General features: G+C 37.0%; 2 protein-coding genes across 4 annotated transcripts in view; both read right to left on the bottom strand.

Annotated features, from left to right (window-relative positions):
- The window catches only part of entpd3 (ectonucleoside triphosphate diphosphohydrolase 3), a 12834-nt gene extending 7921 nt beyond the window's left edge, over nucleotides 1–4913 (bottom strand). For both annotated transcript variants that reach the window (XM_008323902.3, XM_017038242.2), the window contains exons 1-3: nucleotides 4283–4913; nucleotides 1165–1265; nucleotides 770–850 (exon numbers count right to left, since the gene is read on the bottom strand). The gene's annotated coding sequence lies outside the window, so the exon portion shown is untranslated. The remainder of the gene's footprint in view (nucleotides 1–769; nucleotides 851–1164; nucleotides 1266–4282) is intronic.
- A 1138-nt stretch (nucleotides 4914–6051) lies between these two features.
- On the bottom strand, nucleotides 6052–21826 carry ddc (dopa decarboxylase). 2 transcript variants are annotated; one of them, XR_003051610.1, is made up of 15 exons: nucleotides 20094–21826; nucleotides 18921–19128; nucleotides 18353–18466; nucleotides 17824–17943; nucleotides 15350–15484; nucleotides 14235–14378; nucleotides 13740–13806; nucleotides 13417–13511; nucleotides 11131–11198; nucleotides 9783–9859; nucleotides 9197–9216; nucleotides 8806–8904; nucleotides 7405–7506; nucleotides 6774–7305; nucleotides 6052–6676 (listed from the first exon to the last, which is right to left on the bottom strand). XR_003051610.1 is itself a non-coding variant. In XM_008323903.3 (14 exons), the coding sequence occupies exons 2-14, from the start codon at nucleotides 19119–19121 to the stop codon at nucleotides 7105–7107; spliced, it is 1443 nt and encodes a 480-aa protein (XP_008322125.1). In that variant the 5' UTR covers nucleotides 19122–19128; nucleotides 20094–21826; the 3' UTR covers nucleotides 6052–7104. The 2 variants fall into 2 exon arrangements, 1 of the variants encoding a protein (XP_008322125.1); XM_008323903.3 differs by having other exon boundaries at nucleotides 6052–7305.
- Nucleotides 21827–22342: the final 516 nt, after the last annotated feature.

Here is a 22342-nt window from a genome sequence, read left to right on the forward strand (position 1 = left end):
TGTCATTTCCCTGTTTCATAAATATGCAGGCACTGACAGAAGCTTAGTTAGTGGCAATAACAAAATTTAAAGGATTATCAAGCCATAACACGTCCTTGTTGGGAAACCAATGACACAACCAGTAACACCTCATTTACAGGGAAGGAAAGGAAAGTGAACTACTTGTCATTGCGACACAGCACACCACTGCACAGAACGAAATGTGACCTTTTAACCCATCACCAAAGTGAACAGTGGGCAGCTTTAAGCGCCCGGGGAGCAGTGAGTGGGGACGGTGACATGCTCAGAGCACCTCAGTGGTAACTTGGCAGCTTCCTTAACCACTAAGCTACCACCACAGTGATATACAGACCAACAAAAAGGTCAAAGGTATCATTTTATAGGTCCAGGTGTGACCATGATATGAATGGTGGCAGAGTACAGGTACAGGTTAAACAAACGTTCTGATCTTTTCATTCAAATTTAAGAAAATTGTATCAGAATGCATCTGTTAAGGGAAATGATTCTTTGCTACAAGTTCTGGGACTAAAACAAAGGATGTTTTAGACCCACCTGGTGAACTGATGTATGCAATGTGTCCTATTTTGTCCAAGCACACTAAGCCTTAGGCTGTAGGCTGCTGTGAGCTAAGACAGGAATGTAAACGGCCCTCCAGGGTATTAGGGTCTTGCAGCTGCTCCTCCGTTGTCTGTCTTTATCGGACCCATTCAGATTTTATTGTTAGCATGAATACAGTGCGGTATAATGAAGCAGACATTTTAAAACTTACTCTGACAAGAGCTGTTGTGTGATTTCATTCTGGTAGCTTCCCTCATATTTCAGCTCTCGGGTGGTCCCTTTATTGTTTGATCTGTGCACAAAGAAGACTTTGATGAGTCACATCAATTTGAATTCTATGTCTGATTCAGACTGCCATTCTTTAGGATAATGGTGTGTATTGTTAGCATTTTAAAGAAGGATACAAAAATGACCATTGCTTTTATGCGTGTGTGTGTGTCTGCCTTTAAAAAGATCTTCAGTACTTTGTAATTATCTCTGTGCACTACTGGTTTACGATGATACAGGAATTTCTCCATTTCCTCCCAATCCATAGTATCAATAAAATTGAATTTTTAAGTGGGTAAATTAAGTTAGAATTAGGATAGATAATAAAGAAAGACTGACTTTTCTGGAGATATGAAGGGTTTATTGTCTTTAAGGACTGTCCAGGGTGTATCCCACCTCATCTGTTGACTGCTTGGGTGGCTTTCAGTCGCCCTGTGACTCTGAAAGGGTTAAGAATAATTAAAATCATGGAATGAAACAAGAAGTTTTTATCTGAATATCACAGGATAGCTGGGGATTAATCACATTTAGACAACATATGCATGGACTGTGTATTAAGGCAATGGTAACATGGATGTGGGATTATTGGATATATAATGTGCATCATTCTGTCCCTGCCTTATAGTGCATTTAAATTTGATTATTCTCACAAATTACTAAATGGAATTATCACAGACTTTACAGCACCATTAATACCAACAAAAACAATGGCCTAAGATACAAAAACAATCTTCCTCATTATTACAAATTTTTCATCATTTTCTCATCTCATTATTATTTCTGAACTGCGGTGGATCAGCCTTCTAAATGCTTTAGTGGTGTTCCCATAAGCCTGCATTACGTTAGATCCATACATTAGGACTGTTGATTGCTTGCTGGAATTTGGGATGTCGCCCAGAGACGTTGTTTCTAACTGTGAGTCTGATGTGGTGCTTTCAGAATGCACTAAACACCCCGCCACAGGCCATAAAGGAAATGATGTGGCCGTGTTGTGGCCAAATCAATTAGAGTACAGATGCACTCCAAATCTGAGGAAACACCCAGGCTTTTATGGACAAATATCTAAATTTGAGCCTTTATTGATAATGACATTGTGTTCTCTCTTGTGTTCATCTCTTGTGTTCTTTTTTTTTTCTTTTTTTCCTTCTTTGTCATTTGTTCTCATACTTTCTCTCTGACTCATTTGGTTATCACTGACAGTTATAATTATCCTTGTTTCTTTTATTCCATAATTAGAAAACCTAATTAATGCTTTGGCCTTTGTACTCAGGATTATGTCATGTAAATCAATATAAGGAGGCTAGGATTTGACCATGGGGTCACCATGCTGTCTTCTAACTGCCAAATAAAGAAAACTAACAGATGGATCGGAAGGTTGGTTATTTTCTGGGAAGCCTCTTGTAGTGGATTAGGGGCCAGAAAGGAGAGTTAAGCCACCATTCCTGAGAGAAAACGCCTCAACACAACAACTGGACAGCTGCTGTCAGGCGTAATAAGCAACAGTACTCCCAAAAGTCCAACCACACCAGAATTCAGGAATCCTCAACAATAACACTCTACTGTACAGTCAGTATTTTTATATGCAGTGAACCTTCTCACTAATACGAGTAAAATGTGCGTAATAAAAGAATGTTTTGAAGTATATTACAACACATCACTAGCATACATACCCTTTCTCGACAAAAATTAGCAAACAAAAAAACAAAAAAAAAAACATTAAGTCTCTAATGTGTGGGTTTCTGGTTCGTGGGTTAGTGCATTAAAGTTAGTGCTTTAAATCCGGTCCCCCATCACTTACCTCCCTCAACCATCAACCACCTCAAAACTACCTCTGCAGGGCCCACTCATGAAGCCACAGCACTTTTCTACTGTCACAGTAACATACAATACAGCACCTCCTGCACATATGTGGCATAGATTCTCATCAATTGTCACTGTTACGTCTTACCTCTTTAACTATTTAACGTTACAAAAAATTCGATTCATTGGTGAGTTTTGGGACAGTTGTGTTGAATAACTTTCTTATTTATTCCTCCCATTCTCACTGAATAGCCTCCATGTTTACTTTTTTTTTTTTTACAATGATGAAGTTATAAATAGCACTGTCAAACAATTCATTTTTAATCCGATTAGTCAAAGAGGAAGCTGTGGATTAATCAAAATTAATAATTATCACTCAAGATTATAAATAATCCCAATGAATCATGACTGAGATAAAACAACATTCCTAGTTTGGACAAAAACAATTTAGAAGGTAGATGTTCATGTTTCACACTTGTTTTATTTGTGACTAATTCAAATAATGGAATTATTAATTTGGAAAAATGTCCAAAAAAAGACTACATTTAAAAAAAAAAAAGATGGATTTTAATCATTGCCTTGTATCTGCACAAAGGCTTCTGGAAAACGTCAAAAGTGGCATCAAACCTGGGTGAAGCTGTTCTCCCCAATAATATTACAGTCCCTAACAATCCATTTGGCAGCTTGTCAGCTGTAGAATTACTAACTAACCTGCAGACAGTGAGGGGAGCTGAAGCAGGCCGGATGTCTGCTGTCTGCAGCTGATGTTCCACAAACAAGCACTGGGCGCCGAGCTAGTGAAACCATAAGCAGATGGGCCGTAATACAGAATCATTGGCTGTACTGTCAGTGCCATTCTGTGCATGCATGTAAATGCCTTTTAAGACAACAAACGAATTCATGCTTTGACTGTATTATTTACAACAGATATATGGTTGATTTGTTTAAACCATTGATACCAATTCACAACCAGTTAGAGTACATCTGTGTACCACGTTTTTGTTGATCACGCTTCTCTCATCCCCACTATTCATACAACAAAAGGAAGAAACTCATCCTGTTTTGTCTAAATCGGTTGGAGTCAGGGAATGAACCGATTAAACCGATTTAGACACAAATCAGAAAAGATGTAACACAACCCCACAACTCATGCATACTGAAGCTGTGAACTAACATTGATCACACAATTATGGCATTTTTAAAAGGAAATCCAATCCTAATAGAAATTACCGTTCAAAAGCAATCAGTGCAAACCCATGTGTTAAACTCCTGCCATGTAACATGATCTGAGCTGCCTCATGTGGTGGCTTCAGACTCACTCATGTGCTGAGGGCTGTTAGATGGTAATGCTTTCCAACATTATACCTCCCAAGTGATCTAGTGTCTTTGAAAGATAGATGTCTAAACTGGACTTTGGTGTGCTGTAAAGACTAGTGCATCCACACAACAGATATTGTGCATGTGCACTGCATATAATAAAATTTAACTTCATCTTGATTGGACATTTAAGTTTTAGAATGTTTATAAACGATTTCTTGGTGGACACCTCAGTTCACAGATAGATAAAGATAAACCAACAAACAAGCAAACATGAACATTTGTCTAACAAGTCAACATCGCTGGTGACGAACATGTTCTGTTACTTAGAGGAACTTACCGGAAGTGACTTTAGGGCACTAACAGTGTTTCTTTTGCTCAGTGTCTCGTGCATATTTAGATATGCAACCTCCAGCACATTTAGAGCTATACCTGTGAGTTCCAATCCGTGAAGACAGTTAGACTGTTTTTCAAAGAGCACGACAATCCACGAATCTTGCAGTTGTTGTCAGCCATGATGGTCTACTGTAGTTAGGCCCACCATAAATATAGTAACAGTTTCTCTCGGTGCACAGCAGCATATAGATATAGCGGTTATGTAAAGGGCAACTCAATAAGTATGTGTTGGTGTCAGTAGCAACAGCCTATTTTGAGACTAATGGCGATCGGCTGTCAACTGTTCTCCATGTGCTTCGAGAAAGCTGTAACGGATATTAAACAGCACCCTCTTGTGATGACCCAAGGTGAGTGCATGGCTCAAGACTACCTATCGATTCGTGTGAATGCAGTGATTGATTCGGCCCGTTAGTGTGATGTTAGAGATCGTCGGGTAACCTTGGCCAATTTGTCCAATTTTACCTCATTGGTCTGAAAAAACTATTATTTATTAAATGCAAATCATTTGTCTTCATTTGTCTATGTGACCGTGACAAGCTCGAATGCTGTTACGCTAGATGGCAGCATATGGCTAATTAATCTGTACATCTACTTGTTATTCATCGATAGAATTAGTGATTGTAAGGGATTAATTGTGAGTAACGTAAAACCACAAGATCAATATATTTCATTTAATATACTTTTCTCATTATACTTTTATAGTACCTTTTGGAATATGATTGTTTGGTTGCCCACTGGATTTTTTTCTAAGGTAGAATATGCCATGGCTCATAAAGGTCAGAATACACTGCATTAGTGCACAGAGGAAAGCATTTACAACTGCACTTCTTTGAACTGCAAAGCCACTAAACGTGTGAATGTATGTTCTCAGTAACCCAGGACATTTTACCTGTGTAGTGTAGATTTTGTCAGCTGTCATGGTTTCAAGACATCTTCAGTACCAAACAGCTGCTGGAAAATTCTGGTATTCACCTCAGAGTGGCTGAAAACCTGGACAGAAATTATATCATTATTAAAATCAAACAAGCAGCTGACCACACCCTGACCCACAGATCTAATGGTGTATTCTTCCATGGCATAAGGTGGGAATGGGTGTTGAACAATGTCACGTGGGTTGTTCTCTAGTTTCCATTTTTTTTCCTGCTTCATATAAAGCCCTGACCGTGGACACCAAGCATAGTTAATTAACAATTTTTGGTCTTTTTTTAAAGGACATCATTTTGAAAAAAACACCACAAGGGTGGGGTGGGGGGATTCCAAGTGATATACTGTTGTTTAAAGTATGAGTTCATATGTAGACATTGAGTATGACTGTAATTATATTATATATTTATTGGTCCTATATTAATCAAAGTCATCTGTATTTGTAAAACTATGGTCTTTTCCTTTGTGATTAAGTTGTTGACAGTGTTAAAAGTCAGTGTCTTCTGACCTCTTGCCCACTTGTGATATGCTATGGGGCCGTCACATGTGAACGAACAGAAAAAGTCCACCTTATCATGTCTTTCTTAGATGAGCAATTTACTTAGCTAAAACAGTTAATATAACAACTGCTCTATACAATAACTTCTGGCTAGAGTTGATCAGTAAAATTCTCACCAGATGTTGTTTTTAACTCTAGTCTTTTCCTTTCTCTTTTGGGGGGTGAGCTCTGTGTACGGTAAATCTATGCACCAAACTCAGAAAACACGAAAAAACAGACCATAAAATACAGACGCTTAAACAGAGCTTTATTAAAATAAACCCATCTTGAAGCATGCAGGACAAACAAAGCAAGGACGAATAAACTCCAGAGGTCACATGACACAGTCACATGAAAGATCACTCCAGTGTCACAAACGTTAACTTTAAGACCATTTCAGCACCAAACCAGAGAAAAGGTGCACAAATATTTAAGGGACACATGATTCAAAAAGCTCACTACTTCAGACTTATATATTCAAGCTCCCCCACCTCACAACCAACAGCATAAAAGCATTGTCTTTGACAAAATGTGAGAAATGCCAGATTGGTGAATTTCACAAAAAAGAATTAGACAAAAAGCAAGGTACTTGTTAAGATACCAAAAAATAATTACAGTAAAGCACTTAGAGTTTATTTCCCTAACTATCAGCAGCATTTTAACAACCTCTCAGGGGCTGTTAGAATGAAACGAAACGAAAAAGACCAACAATAGAATATATTGATTAAATGTGATTAATTTCTTTTTTAAATCTTTAGATTCTCGTAATTCTCATAAAATATTACATCTCACTGGTCATAAAAATACACTCACACTCTCATTTTCAAATACATTCATTGAAATAAAAAAATCTTTCATTCACAGTCAACCAAACTCCTGAAATAAATAATAATAATTATTATTATTATTAATATTATTATTATTGATTAAATAATACAATTATTATTATTTAAAAAGAAGAATATCCACTTACTTGATACACCATGTTGGATCATGGAGACACAGAAGAAGATGAGACACCAAAGATAAGTCTGCAGAGGAATTACTGCATTTGATGAGGACGATTTAACACGACAGATTAAAGCCAGAGATCAAGTGTGCACATAGAACCAGAAACAATCCCTTTTACGCACTCAGTTTTTGGAATGTTTTTGTTTGTTTTTTAACATAAGGGAAACAACAACAACACACACGACTGCAGGTTTTCCCTTTTGCAACATTTAGTACCACAACATGGATTCTTTTTTTTATATCCTAACTTTGGTGCACCTTTTGGTAACCTAGAGGTTTTGCTTTACCACCCCTCAATAATTGGACACCTGCAGCACCTCAAAGGTCAGCTGTGTGATGTGCTGCCATGCTTTCTGAATGTGATGTGACTCTGTCGTTCGACTACATACAGCAAATCGCAGCACAAAGCGGCCGGAGAGCTGACAAGGCACCAGGTGGATCTCCCTTTTCTGGTTAATCTTCTTTAGTAAATTCTCACTCAGCACATCTTCACCCTGACGGGAGAGAGCAGTGATTAGAGAACATTGTGGGTTTTTGTTTTAAATGATGGATACATTATATGGATAGATACATTACTTAAAAAAAAAAGTTACCTTAAGTCTAAAGCAGACCAGACCCAGGATGACTTCAGCACAGATCTCAAACCTCTTGTCTGCTCGTACCAGACTCTCAAATTCTTTAGCTAGGGTCACATGCTAGAAATAGAAAACAGTCAAAATTGACAAACATTATTATTATTATTATTATTATTATTATCCAAATTGTGGTTGGAAAATGTGCAGCTAATATCCAGTGTAAACTTTTACAACAACAAAAAAATAAAAATCATGAACTGTTATACATAAACCTGTAATTACCGTGTGTTTATGGTAAACAGACTCAGAAGGATACGATAAATATACAGTAGGTAACATAACCTTTGTGGTTTGAATTCACACATTTTAAATAGAAACCTTTACTTATTGTGTCACTTTTGAGGAAATGCAATAAGTTGTAATTATTAATTAAATAAAATATAAATATAATTACATTACTTCTTATTTTTAATATTTAACCGTGTCACTAATATTAAAATGTCTTTGAAAGAGATTGAATTTTGCACAACGATTCTGGATATGGAACTGTCTTTACACGGAGGTATGCAATTTCCGCCAACTCCATGAGATGGCAGTGCTGTAACATCACATGGCGTTGTTCGTTTGACCATACAACTGTCTCACTTGGCACTGACTTCCGAATGCGACTGCTTACTTTAGAAAGAAGGGATAAAATGTTTTATTTTTCATGTTTTTACTTGTTTTGGATGTGTATTATGTTCTATGAATAGGAAAATCAATGTAGAATTGTACAGGAAACATTTCAATCTAAAATATTATCAAAGCTAAAAGATTGATGTAAAGTATAGAGAGGGATAGTGAGTCATGCGTTATGGCTGCAGGGATCAATGCTGCTGCTGCCGTGTCATTTAAATACAGAGTAAACACTAAACAGACTTATTTGATTGACAGTGCAGACTGGAGGGGGGGAGATGAAGAGCAGAGGGAGAGACAGCCATGCAGTGATAAAGCAAAAGGCACAGGGAAGAAAGAAAAAAAAAAGATGAAGGAAGAGGAGAAAATGTCACCATAAAAGGTTGAAAGTTAAAATATGAGATTGAAGAAATGAGAAGTGAAGGCACTTCAGTAGGTAGAAGCAGTGAGATGTGGGAAGAAGGGAAGAGGATGGCATTCCTAATAAGATGTGTAATATTTATAAAATCGTCAGGAGTATTAGGCAACTAAGATGGAAAATCCAGTACTGAATACTTTTTAGAGTTTCATCTGCATATCTATGTTTTTGATATTTATAGTACAATAAGATTAGTTAGAAAATGTCAATATTATGAGGTAGTGTACTGCCACAAACAGTATAAAAGCCAGATTATGTCCCTCTTAAAATGCAAAGTAAGCATTGTACATGCAGAAGTTAAATGCACTCATCTGCCGGGAGCTTACATGTCGTATATGTGACTGAAGCCCTTTGTGTCCATACAGACGGAAGACAAACCACATCTTCAGGGAGCGGAACCTTCTTCCAAGTGGAATCTGCCAGTGCTGTAGTAAGAGGAAAAACAATGATTTTAGTAAAAGGAACTACATAAAAATGAAGTATGTTGATGTGTAAAAAAAATTGGTCAAAATATAAATATAGTAGGGTTTCAGATTGTGTATAAAGAGTTAAGTTCAGCTGCATTCTTCCCCAGAATTCAAATCAGCAAAAACAGTGTGTGATGTGACATATGCTAGATTGCCCTCCCTGGTCCAACACTTTCCTAACACTAGATCTGACTCCTTCTTACACAATATAGCATCAATTACTCAGAAAAAAAGGAATAACTAATCTTACCCTATAATCGGTCACCAAACCTGTTCAAAGAAAGAGACATAATTTTAGTTTTCATGCCCACAACTGATGATTGTTAACACAGTTTTCTGAATAGTTTAAATAATCACCCTTATTATAAGTGATTCTTACAGCAGTCAATGTGAACAAATATATCCCAATTCACTACACGAGGCTGAATGTGTAAATGAATGCAGAACAAAAGTCTTTAAAACCTCTGAGTTTTGGCTTCTATCTGCTCCAGTCAGGCTGCTTGAGTCCAGGTGTTGCTACTGAACCACTAAACAGCCCACGCACACTGTCGTCGTACATCTCTACAAAATACAGGCCCGTGTTAGCTGCTGCTAATGACCACTAATTAGATCCAATCCTTCAGAGTGTGAGAAGTCTTTTGTTTGGAGTCTGAGTGTAATAGGAGGTACAGCTGTCTGTACATCATTTTATAGCCTATGCCTGAGTCCATCTGCAGCCTGGGCAACTGGACCTCAGCCAGTAAAAAATAAGTAGCAAAAAAAAGAGTTGTGGTCCTTGTTCTTCATATTTGTTTGTATTATTCATTCAGGAATCTAAACCTTATAAATGACCAGACCTGATTCCTGGTTCTCGTGTTTCAGGTAGAGTGGATCCACCTTGAAAGCTCCAATTAGATCAGCTCTGTTCTTCACCCTGTTGACAAGCAGAAAAAAAGATTTCTGAAATAACACAACATTCTGCTGTTATTTTTTTTAAAAAATTTCCACACCTATCTAGTTCCCAACTGAATATATCACAATCAAGGGTTGCATAAGTAGGTAGCAACAAGCAGCATCTTTCTGCACTCTGTTTAAAAACAAAACAATACACACTGTACAATGGGCTGCATGTTCGATTCTGCTATATACACAAATCTCTAAATGGTTATGTCTGGAGCCAAACTGAAGCTTGACCTGCAAATTCTGAATATCTGAATTTTACGTTTAAACATTCTGATAAATACTTCACTTAGCTTTTAATCATTTAACACTGAAATGTGAATATTGTGAAAGACCATTCAGACAGAACAATACCTAAATCTGTACCTGTAATAAAACAAAAATTGTAACAATGACATTGGCTTGTTGTGATCGCCACATATACGGTAGGACCTGGCACTGTTCTGTTTTTTTCCACAGAGCTAACAGCTACAGGCCTACTGTAAGACACCAGTTCAAATGTCACTATAATGACAGCACAAGAACAACAAATTTCCTCCTGTCCTGACTTGTTGAAACATCTCTATGTCCACTTTGTGCAAACAACTTTTTGTCTGCTGACAGAAGGGGCAGATGGAAAGCGCAGTTCTATTTTTACTGTGCAAATAAGTGAGGTGTAGATGGATATCAGCTTTGACATGGTATTAGTTTCTCTCATTTTTAGATACAGATTATATGAATGATCTATACAAAAAAAACCAATATAAATTATGATAAAGAGGTTCTTCCTTTCCAAGTTGTTTGCAAATGTAAATTGGCATATATAATGTAAAATGTTGAAAGATTCTTGCTATATTTCGATCTGGGTCACGGCACCAGTTGAAAGACTATTGGTATAATCAATCCGGTTCACGGCCCAGTTGAAAGATTTGGCCCTTCTTTGTTTGTGAGCATGACACCAATTGGAGGATTTCTTCTTCCTGTAGTCACAGCACCAAAATTGAAGAAATCCCCTCGTAGGTTGTCTCAGACAAAGAATGAAACAGCCAGTAGATGGTCGATTCGTTAATAACAAAACGCCAAAACAAACAAACGAGCCAAATAAAACGACTGGAGAAGTATTCAAGATAATCTCGTACAACAGTCTACATAAACTGGTTATTTTCTGTTGTAACTGCTTGTGTATTAGACATTCTATTGGAGCATACAACTATTGTTTGTAATAGGGCAAAGTCTAAGCTACTAAAGATTGTTTAAAAAACTCACCACATTGCAGAGCAGTCAAAGTTGACTAAAAGCCATTTGTGTGGATTGAAGTCAAATGAGTTTGCATACTGCAGAAAGAACACAAAAACAAAAATTAGCATCATCAGAGATTTTTTTCTGTGAACAGTGTAAAGTTGGCTGCAGCCACGTGTTCGAGGACTCTGTATTTAAGTCTTATTAATTGACCGTGATGTAAATGTATTAGAATAATAGATTTAAAAGAAATTCATATTTAAAGGAAATTAAACAATAAAGGAGCTACTTCAGAGAACACGGTAACTGACAGCAACGCAGTCTAATAGTAGCTCGCCTGCAGAGGACATTTGTTAAGAGAAAATGATCAATCTCCAACCAAATCTACATTACAGGATGTGACACAGATGTTTTAGATTTTATCTATATTTTTCATTCAGTTACCATTTCTGTATAGTTACTGAATGCTTACTCACAGTGAGTCAACATCTAACCTTCAGCTCGCTCTAGTGCAGCTGCAACAATTTATTTGAAATGCAAAAGTGTAGCACGCAACACATCCCACACTTAGTGGATGATGGACAGTATTGCTTTTCTTTTTTTAAATGATACACACTCACTTCCAGATCTCTCCTGATCTGTTTGTTTCCTATCTTTTCTAATATCCTTTTCTCCTATACCTTCACCGATGCAATAACCTAGCTCAGAGTGAGGATGTGAATCAGACAGCTGGCTGACAGTTGCCATGATGACTGATTCAAAGAGAGATGGTTGCCTGCTCACCCATCACTTATATCCTAGCAACCAACCTTCAAGCAGGGCTGCCCTCTTATCCAAAAAGACCGGTTTCCTTCTTTGTGTGTCCTCCTCATACAGTTGCAATGTCAGTATCATGGGTTGATTTTATGCTCTATCACCTTTGTAAACCAATTTCCCATGAAATAAATAAATTGTTTGGAATTCTTTGTCAGCAGGTCCGAAATATTGAAAACCCTTGTTAGAAAAAATCTCAAAACTAGTTGACTTCCTGTTGGATTTTGAAGAAAGGTTTGCAGAGCTCTGCCTCACCCTGACAGAAAATAAAACAACCGCCAATGTATTGCAGCACAGTCGAAGCATTTTGTTAATGCTCTAGAAATTAGGAAAAATAGTCAATGTTGGAGACCTAACATTTAAATATAACCTGACCTATTATATTAAAATATAATAATATAATTATTCTGACTTTTGTGTTAGAATTCTAAGCTTTCTCTGCTTAGAATTTTTTTCTATGGGAAACAAAAGGGCACCGTTTTGACGTTGAGGGTAAAGTAAATCTAACATGGGTATATTTTTCCATAGGATCAGTAGAATAAATACAGTATATTGTCATTGTTTACTAATTTCAAACAAAACAAAACAAAAGACTTGGCTATTTCTATAATATGGGCAGGCAAAGCGCAAAGATGTCAAAAATTAAATGTTAGCATAGAGCAAAAGACGAAAGCATTGGTTGTTTTACAGGCGTGTCTGTTTGTTCTGTCCAACCACTCACATTGTCTGAAACTGTGTCTAATAAACAGTGATATAAAGGTCTGACGCAGCCTCAGGATATTACTTTGTGCTTATCTTTGTGTCTGTGCTTCACTCACAGAGCACCAGCTGCCCGAGTGTATTCAGAAGGCAGGGTGACGCTGATGCCTCTCCTGCTGATTGTTCAGCCTTTTACTCACTCTTGCATGTTTCCTCCTTGTCATTAACGGTTAACGGTTAGCTTTTTCCAAACAAAAATAAAACAGCTGGATATAATCAGTACACATAGTGTTTGGCGTCATCGATGTTACAGTAGATATTTTGCTAGCAGTTGAATGGACACTTCTGATTTTCATCATCAACTGTCATGTGATTCTTTTCATAACAAGATGCCTAACGCGGGAGTTCCTATTTAAGAAAATGTTAACATCATTTTATTAAAAAGTAATATAATGAATAGTACTAGTCCCTTGAGATGACTCTTAACTACTGTGCAGCACCATAGTCACAGTAATGGAAGCTGAAGTAAGAGTGTCAGTAATAACTGTTGTTTCAGTTGAATAAAAAGTGAAGTTAGCAGTACAAGTAGTATTAGAAGTAACAGAAATGATTTAAGAGTGTAGTACTACATTGAGTATTATGCACTCAAAAAGTAGAAGCCTAGTAATAGTAGTGGGAGCAGTGAACGCAGTAAAGGTAGAGTTGCAGAAAAGCAGTAGTGACAGTAATAGATGTTGTACTACTGACAGCAGCAGTAGTGGTGGTAGTCATATTGCTAATGTGCTGAGGTATTTTACACACCTCAATGCCATTTAACAAATGTCTAAATTCAGGGCAGACAAAAGCACTGCCTGCATACGCTGCATCGACGTGCATCCACATGTTTTCGTCATTACCTGCAACACACAAGGTATCATTAGTATAAATATTCAGACATTTACAAAAAATGTAAAAGTATGTATGTATAGTATGTACAGTATACTATAAATACTGTACTACTGTAGCAGTACAAACATGTTTGCTTCTACAGAGAATGGTCAATAGTCTGCACTCTTGATGACCAAATACCTAGTAAGTCTGGACACACTTCAACTAATCTCCCGCCCCTAACCCCAAAGACTTACATATGGGCCCCAGTTCAGTGATGTGATCAAAAGCACAGGAAGGAGTGGTGCCGAGAGTCGCACAAAACTGCAGGAGATACAAAGGAAAAGAATCATTAAAATATTCTTCATCTTTGATATTTGTTACAGTAAATCCATAAAAATCGTGAATAAATATTTCACAGATGATAATAATTTTCTATTTTAACATTCAGCAGAGCACATCAAGGCAGCTCATCTGACAAAGACAGATGATTCACAGCTTCAAGAATATTGCAGGCTCTAGAACGTCAGGCACTGATAGTGATCTGTGTGTCCAGTTAACAGGGATTATTGTCTCTAACCTGATAGACATAAATTAGGCCCAACAGAAACAATGTTATCCTTCAGCCCAGGCCAAGTGGCTTGCCAGCGTGTGTGGCCATCTCTGGCATAGATAATCACGTTTGGTTTTTTGTTGTTGTTTCTTGCCAGTGTGCAGCCCTGGGGCACAGATTTTTTTTTGTATTCCCTTACATAAAATGGTATCAGTCCAGCTGCCTTATCCATCTCCACCATCTTCTTCAGCATTTCCCCTCTAACGGCATAAGTGTCATCTGTCGGAACCTTCCTGATCATCACTCCTGCAATCTGAGCTGCACGCTCCACTGAGGAATGAGCCTTTGCAAGAAACAGGATTATTAGACAGGTAGAGTTTTGTATTAGAAATGATACTACGGACGTCATCAGATAAAAGTTCTATACACCGAACCTGTACATTTAGGTAAGTAAAAACAATTTAAGGTTATATGAATATGAGTTAAAAAAAATAGGAATACATTTTAAAAAATGATTTATAAGACTGACTTAGTTTTTTCTTTCTTTTTTTCAAGTACTTAACTACTAAACAAAGATCATTTTTAAAATGTCCCTTTTAAGTGAGCTTCTGCAGCAAAAGAGCAGACTGGTCCATCTGTAAAGGTCTGTGTGGCCCTCAGGCAGCACCCTAACCTAATCACACAGTCAGTCTGGTATTAAACCCAGTCTGAAAGGCTGCTGCCTGACTGACCCTGTGTCTCACTCTTTTACTGCAAAATTCATGCCCTGTAACAGCAGTAAGCCTTAATGATCACCTGGACTATCAGAACAGAGATACACTGCACCTCTCTGCAGCAGTAACATCAGCAAAAGCTACATTCAATTGTTTTATTTATTTTCATCCCAAAGTGAGCTGTAAATTGTTTAAGCATTTTGTCATAACATTCTCACTTAATATGTACTTTGTTTGGTGTGGGAACACCAACAAGGGGATGTTCTTGCTGCAGTAAAGTGGTTTCACAGACATATCTGTAGGTGAATGTAAGAAATATTTTGAAATAAATCATTCTCCTTTAGTTGTGTAAATAACTGAAATGAAAGAATTGTTAACTTTCCTCAAAAAATGGAAAAGAATTCTGCGAACTTGCCAGTTTGAACCAACAAGGACAATTCAACTGACAATTACATTTCCATTTGTTCATAAATAAAAAGTAACCTGTGCTTCTTTGGGGAAATATACAAACCCTCATTTATATTGTTACTGTTTTATAAACGTTATTCAATAAACAAGACAGATTTAATCTTTGGTTTTCTCGCATTTTTCTCAGTTCTACCTCCTCAGATGTGTATGCCATCATTTTGGAAAAGATTTCCCCCTCTAAGAGTTGAGAGTTGGAGGCCTGAACCCTTCGAACCGTTTTACACCGAGCAGCAAGCAGAGACATTAGAGTGGCTTCACTGGCAGTGCCCTGTGTGAGAAAGAGAAAAAAACATTTTTTCCAATTGGAATTTTTCCAATCTTATAAAAACTGGAAACTCTACTCATCTACTCAGTTAAAGTGAAAATGCATCTCACGCAGATCCATTCGTGGTTCCATAAAATGATGGAAGTTAAATGATTGTCAAAAGAATGTTGTAAATGAATGCCTCATAAAGTATTCAAGGGTCATTCTATAAAATATAAATTAATAATTTATATATCTAGTCAAAGTAATCTACATTCTTGGTCACAACCTCTGCATCTCTTTGTTTATGCAGGGATTGGTTTAGTGTTCCTCCTCGAGGTACCTTTAATGTCTAAAATAAATTAAATAGATAATGGCTACTTCTGACGGATACAGTTTGAATACTTCAATTTATTATTGTAGCAAAATTAAAGCCAATAGGAAAACCTAAATGGTGTTTGAGTATTTTAAAGCCTGACTTCACCTGAGTCTGAGTAACATTTGTCCCTAGTTGGCATGAATTTATTGGTTTTCGTAAACAGAGTGGGTTCCTTATTCTAGAGTTTGAAACAACCATTGTTTCTGGGATATTTTTCTAAATATGTGAATCTGAACATATACATTTTTGTGATATATTTCTTTTGTTTTGATCAATGTGACATTCCTCAGAAAAGAAACACAACTACGCTACGAAGCTGGAGAATGAGTCATCCCTCCTGATCTAGACGCTAATGCTTAAAGGCACATTACTGCAAATCTACAGTCAATGTTCAAAGCATTCAATCAATAAGCACAAACTGTTTGACACACAGATGGGCTAATATAGACTGTGTCAAAACAAATTCACAACTGCAGCGTGATTAAGATCAACATTTTACAGCCTGGGGAACGACAGAAAGGATCAATCAACCTGCTGCGCATCAAATCACAGTGATTATCAGAGCACTGGCTGCCAGGAAATGAAAAGGTTGTAGAGGAAAAGCAAAGGCTCGACATGGCCTAGTGCTCTTCCTGTTGTTTATTTTAGGACAATCTTCTAAGACAGGGAAACCAGATTAGTGGTTCCAAGTGTAGCGGTTAGCACTACTGCCCTGCATTTCTGTAACAGAAAGCCAGAGTCCAGAGTTCAAATCCCAGAGGAACCATATACTTAACACCTCCCCAGGGCAGTCTTTTGCAGTAGATCAGCTGTTAACACAAGAATTTCTAACTTGTTTGGTCAATATTATAAATAATAAAGTCAAAATTATGGATTGGAAGCAAGTACACAATTTGGAATAAAACATATAACGTATTGAAAAACAACAGTGTCGTGTGTACCATAACACACTGAGAAGTAAACGTAGAGCTTAGACTTTGCTATAAAATAAACAGGTATTTTGTCCATTAGGGATTATACAGATGAATCAACGCATTATCTAGTTCGCTTTTCTACTTCACAAGGATGTTCAGGGCTGGACATTGACGAGTTACTGATCACGATTTTGGTAAACCTGGGCATTAGGTGAGGCTGTCCAAAAATGAGTACAAAGAGAACGAGTAAAGGGGTTGGTTTAAAATGTAACTTTACAATGAGATTTTTTGTGGTCTGTTGGGAAATACTTTGTAAATATTTCTGTCCTGTAAAGGGAAGTGTTTTGTCTTCCAACAAATCAATAAAAAATGATGTAAAATTTAAGGTCAGTGTAAGTTCTTTCTGAGACCACTTCACTTCCTCTTTGTGTCAGAATATAATAATGGACTGTAAATGTGTTGTCACAACACTAATTATCTGTGCTGCAGGTGAAAAGAGCCACGTTTGTTGCCATAGTGAGCTACACTTACAGCACAGAGAGCCAGGGCAAAAACAAAAACACTTTGAACCAGATGTGAGCCCGCCAACACACACACACACACACACACACACACACAGAGAGAGAGAGAGAGAGAGAGAGAGAGAGAGAGAGACATTGGCTCCGGTGGTTACAATAGAAGAGGTATGAAATGATCTGTCATTACAGTGCAGGGTCATGCCCCTGTACTCTAACACACACGTCTATGACAGACAGATGAATGGATTTAGCTTTTAACCACACGTTAGCGTCATCACTGTCTGTCTGAGGGCGTATAATAAAAAGTAATTTCCTGCCAATGTTTTGTCACCGTGATTTAAAGACAAATGAAAACAGAAAGTGACAACAAATCAATAGATCACAAATTACCAATAAAGTGAGTTCAGGCACACTCGGAGGTTTGACAGTGTGTTTTCTTCAGATCACACCGAGAGGCTGATTAAAGTAAGTATTGATGCAGAAATGTAAATGTCACTGTTGCAACAAAGATACATTTGATTGGACATTTATCACACAGGGAGAATGACTAACCTGGATGACACCTCCTCCTTGACCATCAGTCCCAGCTAAGAAACACTCAGGCAGTTGTAGCATCTTTCCAAGCCAATCCAACATCACAGTCTCCAGCTCTGTGCAGGCTGGGCTGGCAGCCTAGAGCACACCCATAGAACAGAATTAATGTAAGTTAATGTAAGTTAGCAGTGGCTATCTGAAATATCTAAATATTTACATACAATTGTAGCATTAGTTACCACATTTTGGTTGAAATACAAATATCTCACTCCAATATTTTTTAATAGCTAAGGTGAATGCCATGAGATGACATAAAACAAATTTAAACAAAATAACAAACATAATTCAAATAATACAATTTAGACATTTTAAATTTTAGACAACAGATAACTAGGAGAGAAAATGTTTAAATTTAGCAAAAAACTAAAAACACTGTAAATTCAATTTTTACCAGGGCAAAATGCCAGCATCATTCCAGCGTTTATTAGAAATGGTTTAAACTTTAAACATGCCATTTAAAAGAAAACACATCAGTGACTGCACTCACCCAAGTAAATCCAATGCAGCCAATGGCTCCACTAAGCATGTCAGCCAAAAGGGCAGGTAATGAGGAATTAGCTGGGAAGTAAGCAAAAAAGTTTGGGCTCTGCCAGTGTGTCACCTATGGACCGAAGAAAAAAAAAAAAAAAAAAAGTTAAATATGGATTCAAGTGCTTTGAGATAAAGTCGAGTAAAGGCTTAAGTCTAATCAGGTTGTGTTTCCTGACTCTTAAGCCTCAACTACAAATATTCAACAAGAAAATAAATAGTTTTACCTACAGTTTCGTATTACTCAGTTTGTCACTTTAATTAGATCACTCTATTTTACCTGGTTTTAAACTTTGTCGATCAAAATTAACATTTGGTGTCTGGGGAGGCAAGGAACCAAAAGCATACCATAAAACTTGAGTTAAGTCAGTCCTTCACATGAAAGACAAGAAATACCAGGAGCAAAATAACAAATTAAAAATCATATGAGTAATGTTTTCTATACAATGCCTGAAAAGACTGATTAGATTTAAAGCATCAGAGGTGCAGCGCTTTGGCCAATACATTTTCGACTCGTTAAAGCTCACCCCTGGCATTATCACTCTCTCCACATCTTTCATAATATCCTCATAGGTTTCTGGATCCACTGGAGCCTCGCTGGGGATTAGAGAGCGAAGATATCCTGGTTCAACGTCTGGGAAGACGGGTCTCTTTTCTATGTTCTCATAGTAGTCAGCCACAAAGTCGACCATCTCCCTTCCTCTGCGACGGAACTCGGCAATATCCATGGTTCAACTGGGAAACATACCATGGTATTGCAGATGTCAGTGAAAAACGTCATACGATGTTAAACTATCATCTTCACGTCATAAGAAAATGCAGCTTACTTTTAATGCACAGTAAAAGGGACATTTGGATTTGATGCAGTTTTTAAAAAAATGTAGCCTCAGTCAGTAAAAACCAACAACTCTACTGACTAATGACAATCAGAACTCTATTGCTCACTATTAATAAAAAAACACTGTTGGAAAGTGCACAGCAGCTGTTTATTTAGTTTAATAAATTCATTTAGTTAACTAAATGAAAAGAAAATAATGAGATTAAGGCCGACTTAAAAAGTTGGCAGTAGATCATGTATAGATTATTATGATTTACAAATACAATAGGTAATTTACAGATTATGACATCTGCATCAGAGTGAATGGAAAATCTACTTTGTGTGTGGCAAACACACCAAACTGTTTGTTCAATTCAGTACCATCAATATTGTTACCAGTCTCACCTAACACTACTTTCATCTTACCTACCAGTTATGACCTTTGGCAATAAGATAAGATAAAAGTCCTGGAAAATGTGCTTTGAGAACCGCAAAGGTCCAGAAAAGGCGACAAAAACACACTTTCATACACACATACACATACACACACAAACACAAACACTCTCACTCATGCAACATGTCTAATCCTATTTAAGATCAGCAGAAGGATCAGGGCTCTGCTCATAAAGAAGGTAAAGAAACCTGAAGGGCAATGCACTTGTAGCTTTACAACCATGACCTAAATTAGTAAAACAGCTTTTACTTTTTCATTTCACCTGACATTTACTTTGGTAAAATGAATCATTAACAAGCTTTGCTCAAAATAGGTTACCATTTTACCCTTTGGTACCCTGTGTTAGTTAGGGCTACATCAGACAACAGTCCACATATACAATATTACTATGCATGTGTGTGTGTGTGTGTCTATGTGCCATGTACTCACCTTTTCAAAAAAAGGACACTCAGGTGCTTGGATGGTTTGGACCGGTCCTCTTCTGATTCTCAACATCCACACGCAGATGCACACGCAGCCAGACACGTGTTGAATGTGTTTGTATGTGAAAGCAGAACAAGAGGCAATTGCTCCTTTTATCTTGGCATGAACCACTCCCACCTCCCCGGTCCAGACCAACCAATGAGGACCTGGATCAGAGCCCAAGGCATGAAATGCAGATTTGAAGAGTTACACATTCATAAATTTGAACACATGAACTGTATTATACATTAAACAAGGATTACAGTAAACCTTCAATAACTCTGTCAATGTGAATATATATGTAAATAATCTGTACAAGCATTGATGTACAGATGATGGTGACTGAAATTAGTAAATTTAGTTTTGGTCCATTTATGCTTTGTACAAATAGAATATTACATGATTTTAGCAATTACTTCTACATGAAAGATCATCTCTCCAGGTAGAACAGGTTGTTTTTTGGAACAAGGGTTTTTTGTAAAGTTTCTTGAAGGAAATTTAAAGCACATACAAAAACACTTAAGACTATGCATTCTGGGTTTTTGCATGACCTATAATCCAGGGGGTGTGACATGTGGTGTCAAAGGGTCAGGTCTCGCATTAGCCAGATTCAATTTGCATTGCCTTATGCATCACACATACTGTATGTCATTAATCAATTAATATTTTAAGAAAAATAGAAAAGTAAAAGATTGTGGCTGCATTTCTTTGAACAAATGTGTGCAGGTTTACTGAAGCTTAATCAAGCAATGAACTCTTGTGAAATCCTTCCATCTAGTGGAAACACAAGGTATTACTGTTTAATTCAATTACAATTTAAAGCGATATATTTTGTACTCTTTGCTCAATTTTTGTGTCAGAGTCAACTGTTAAAATACACACACACACACACACACACACACAGTGTGAGCACTTTACATAGACAAAGCATCGCTTGGACATTTCCCCTTGGCTTAACTATGACAGATATAAACCTATTCTTAATCCTGACCCTGCTAACACTGATCTGATTCTACTTCTAATCCTAACTCCAAACATGTAGGGAACAGAAAAATGTCCCTGCTTGAAGTGTGCCTACAACAACAGTCGTGTTCCAGAATGTCCCAACAAATATAACTATAAAAGGTACAGTTTAATGTGATTAAATGCACTTCCTACTCTTTCAATTTTAACGAGTAATAAAAATAACAATTTGGTCAAAATAGATACATTTTAAACCAAGTCACAAGAGAGGCTAACAGTTAATGATTAAAAACTTAATTGATATCAATCATGGAAACCAGTGTGTATGTGTGTGTTTAAATACACCCATGGATAAGAAAAAGAGAAGACAAATGCCCATAGTTCTTGGGTAAAAGTCAGTAGAAGCAAAAAGAAAGCTGGAAACGTCAACTTATCTGCCACTTGTTTTTGTCAAGCGAAGTCTCTGCAAATGTAGTTCCAGGGTTTAAAATAGTTCTCCAAAGCAGTCTTCCCACAAACTGGTTACTTAGTCTTTACCAGAAAACAGGGCAAGTTGGCTTAATCCACTGATGTAGTTCAAGGCCCTACAGATGGTGAAATAAAAGTTCAGTTTTTTCAACTCTTTCTCCCTCTGTTCACTTCCTTTGTTGCATTTCCCTCCCTTTTCTCACAGGTGTGTTTGATTTGTTCACCTTTACTCCACTTCCTGCACTGCAGGTGAATGGTCTTGGTTAATTATTTCCGTCCCTGCTCCATAGGTTAAAAGTTTACTTACAAATAGACTGGAACCTGTTACAGTATTAACCCAAGGATACAGGTTACAGGTGAAAGTCAGCCAATAAATAGGTCAATAAAAAAAGAACATAAAATGAAGCTGGACCTTAACTGAACCAAGTCATCAATACAAAATGATAATAATAAGGCTTATAATAAAAATAATTACTATTATTATTATTGTTATTATTAGATTGAAAATAGTTATAGTTTTATCTACAAATTTGGTGAATGGTCAACAACAAATGTAACAAAAATATACAAATTACCTGTAAGGATGTGGGCGGAAGTTAGCAAGGATGGCAAAAGCTAGCTATTTCCTAGTAATTTTACTTTGTATTTTGTATGCTAATTAGCATCAGCAAAATGTGCCATGGAAAAGGTGGATAGACATTACAGCTGAAACAAGATAAAGAAGCAGTAAAAACATAATAAAAAAACTTGCAGAACAAACAGATGAAACAAAAATTGTAAAAGAG

Source organism: Cynoglossus semilaevis, chromosome 13 (genome assembly GCF_000523025.1).
Source record: "Cynoglossus semilaevis isolate Cse_v1.0 chromosome 13, Cse_v1.0, whole genome shotgun sequence".
NCBI classification, from domain to species: Eukaryota; Metazoa; Chordata; class Actinopteri; order Pleuronectiformes; family Cynoglossidae; genus Cynoglossus; species Cynoglossus semilaevis.

Bases quoted from the DNA above. Each gene is read 5' to 3' on its own strand.
- ddc (XM_008323903.3), bottom strand. From the start codon at position 19,121: ATGGATATTGCCGAGTTCCGTCGCAGAGGAAGGGAGATGGTCGACTTT. The intron at 18,467-18,920 runs GTGAGCTTTAAC...TTCGGTCCATAG, and splicing joins AGAGAGTGATAATGCCAGGG to GTGACACACTGGCAGAGCCC. The intron at 7,507-8,805 runs GTAAGCTCCCGG...TTCTATTTCTAG, and splicing joins TTCAGTCACATATACGACAT to CATGTGACCCTAGCTAAAGA.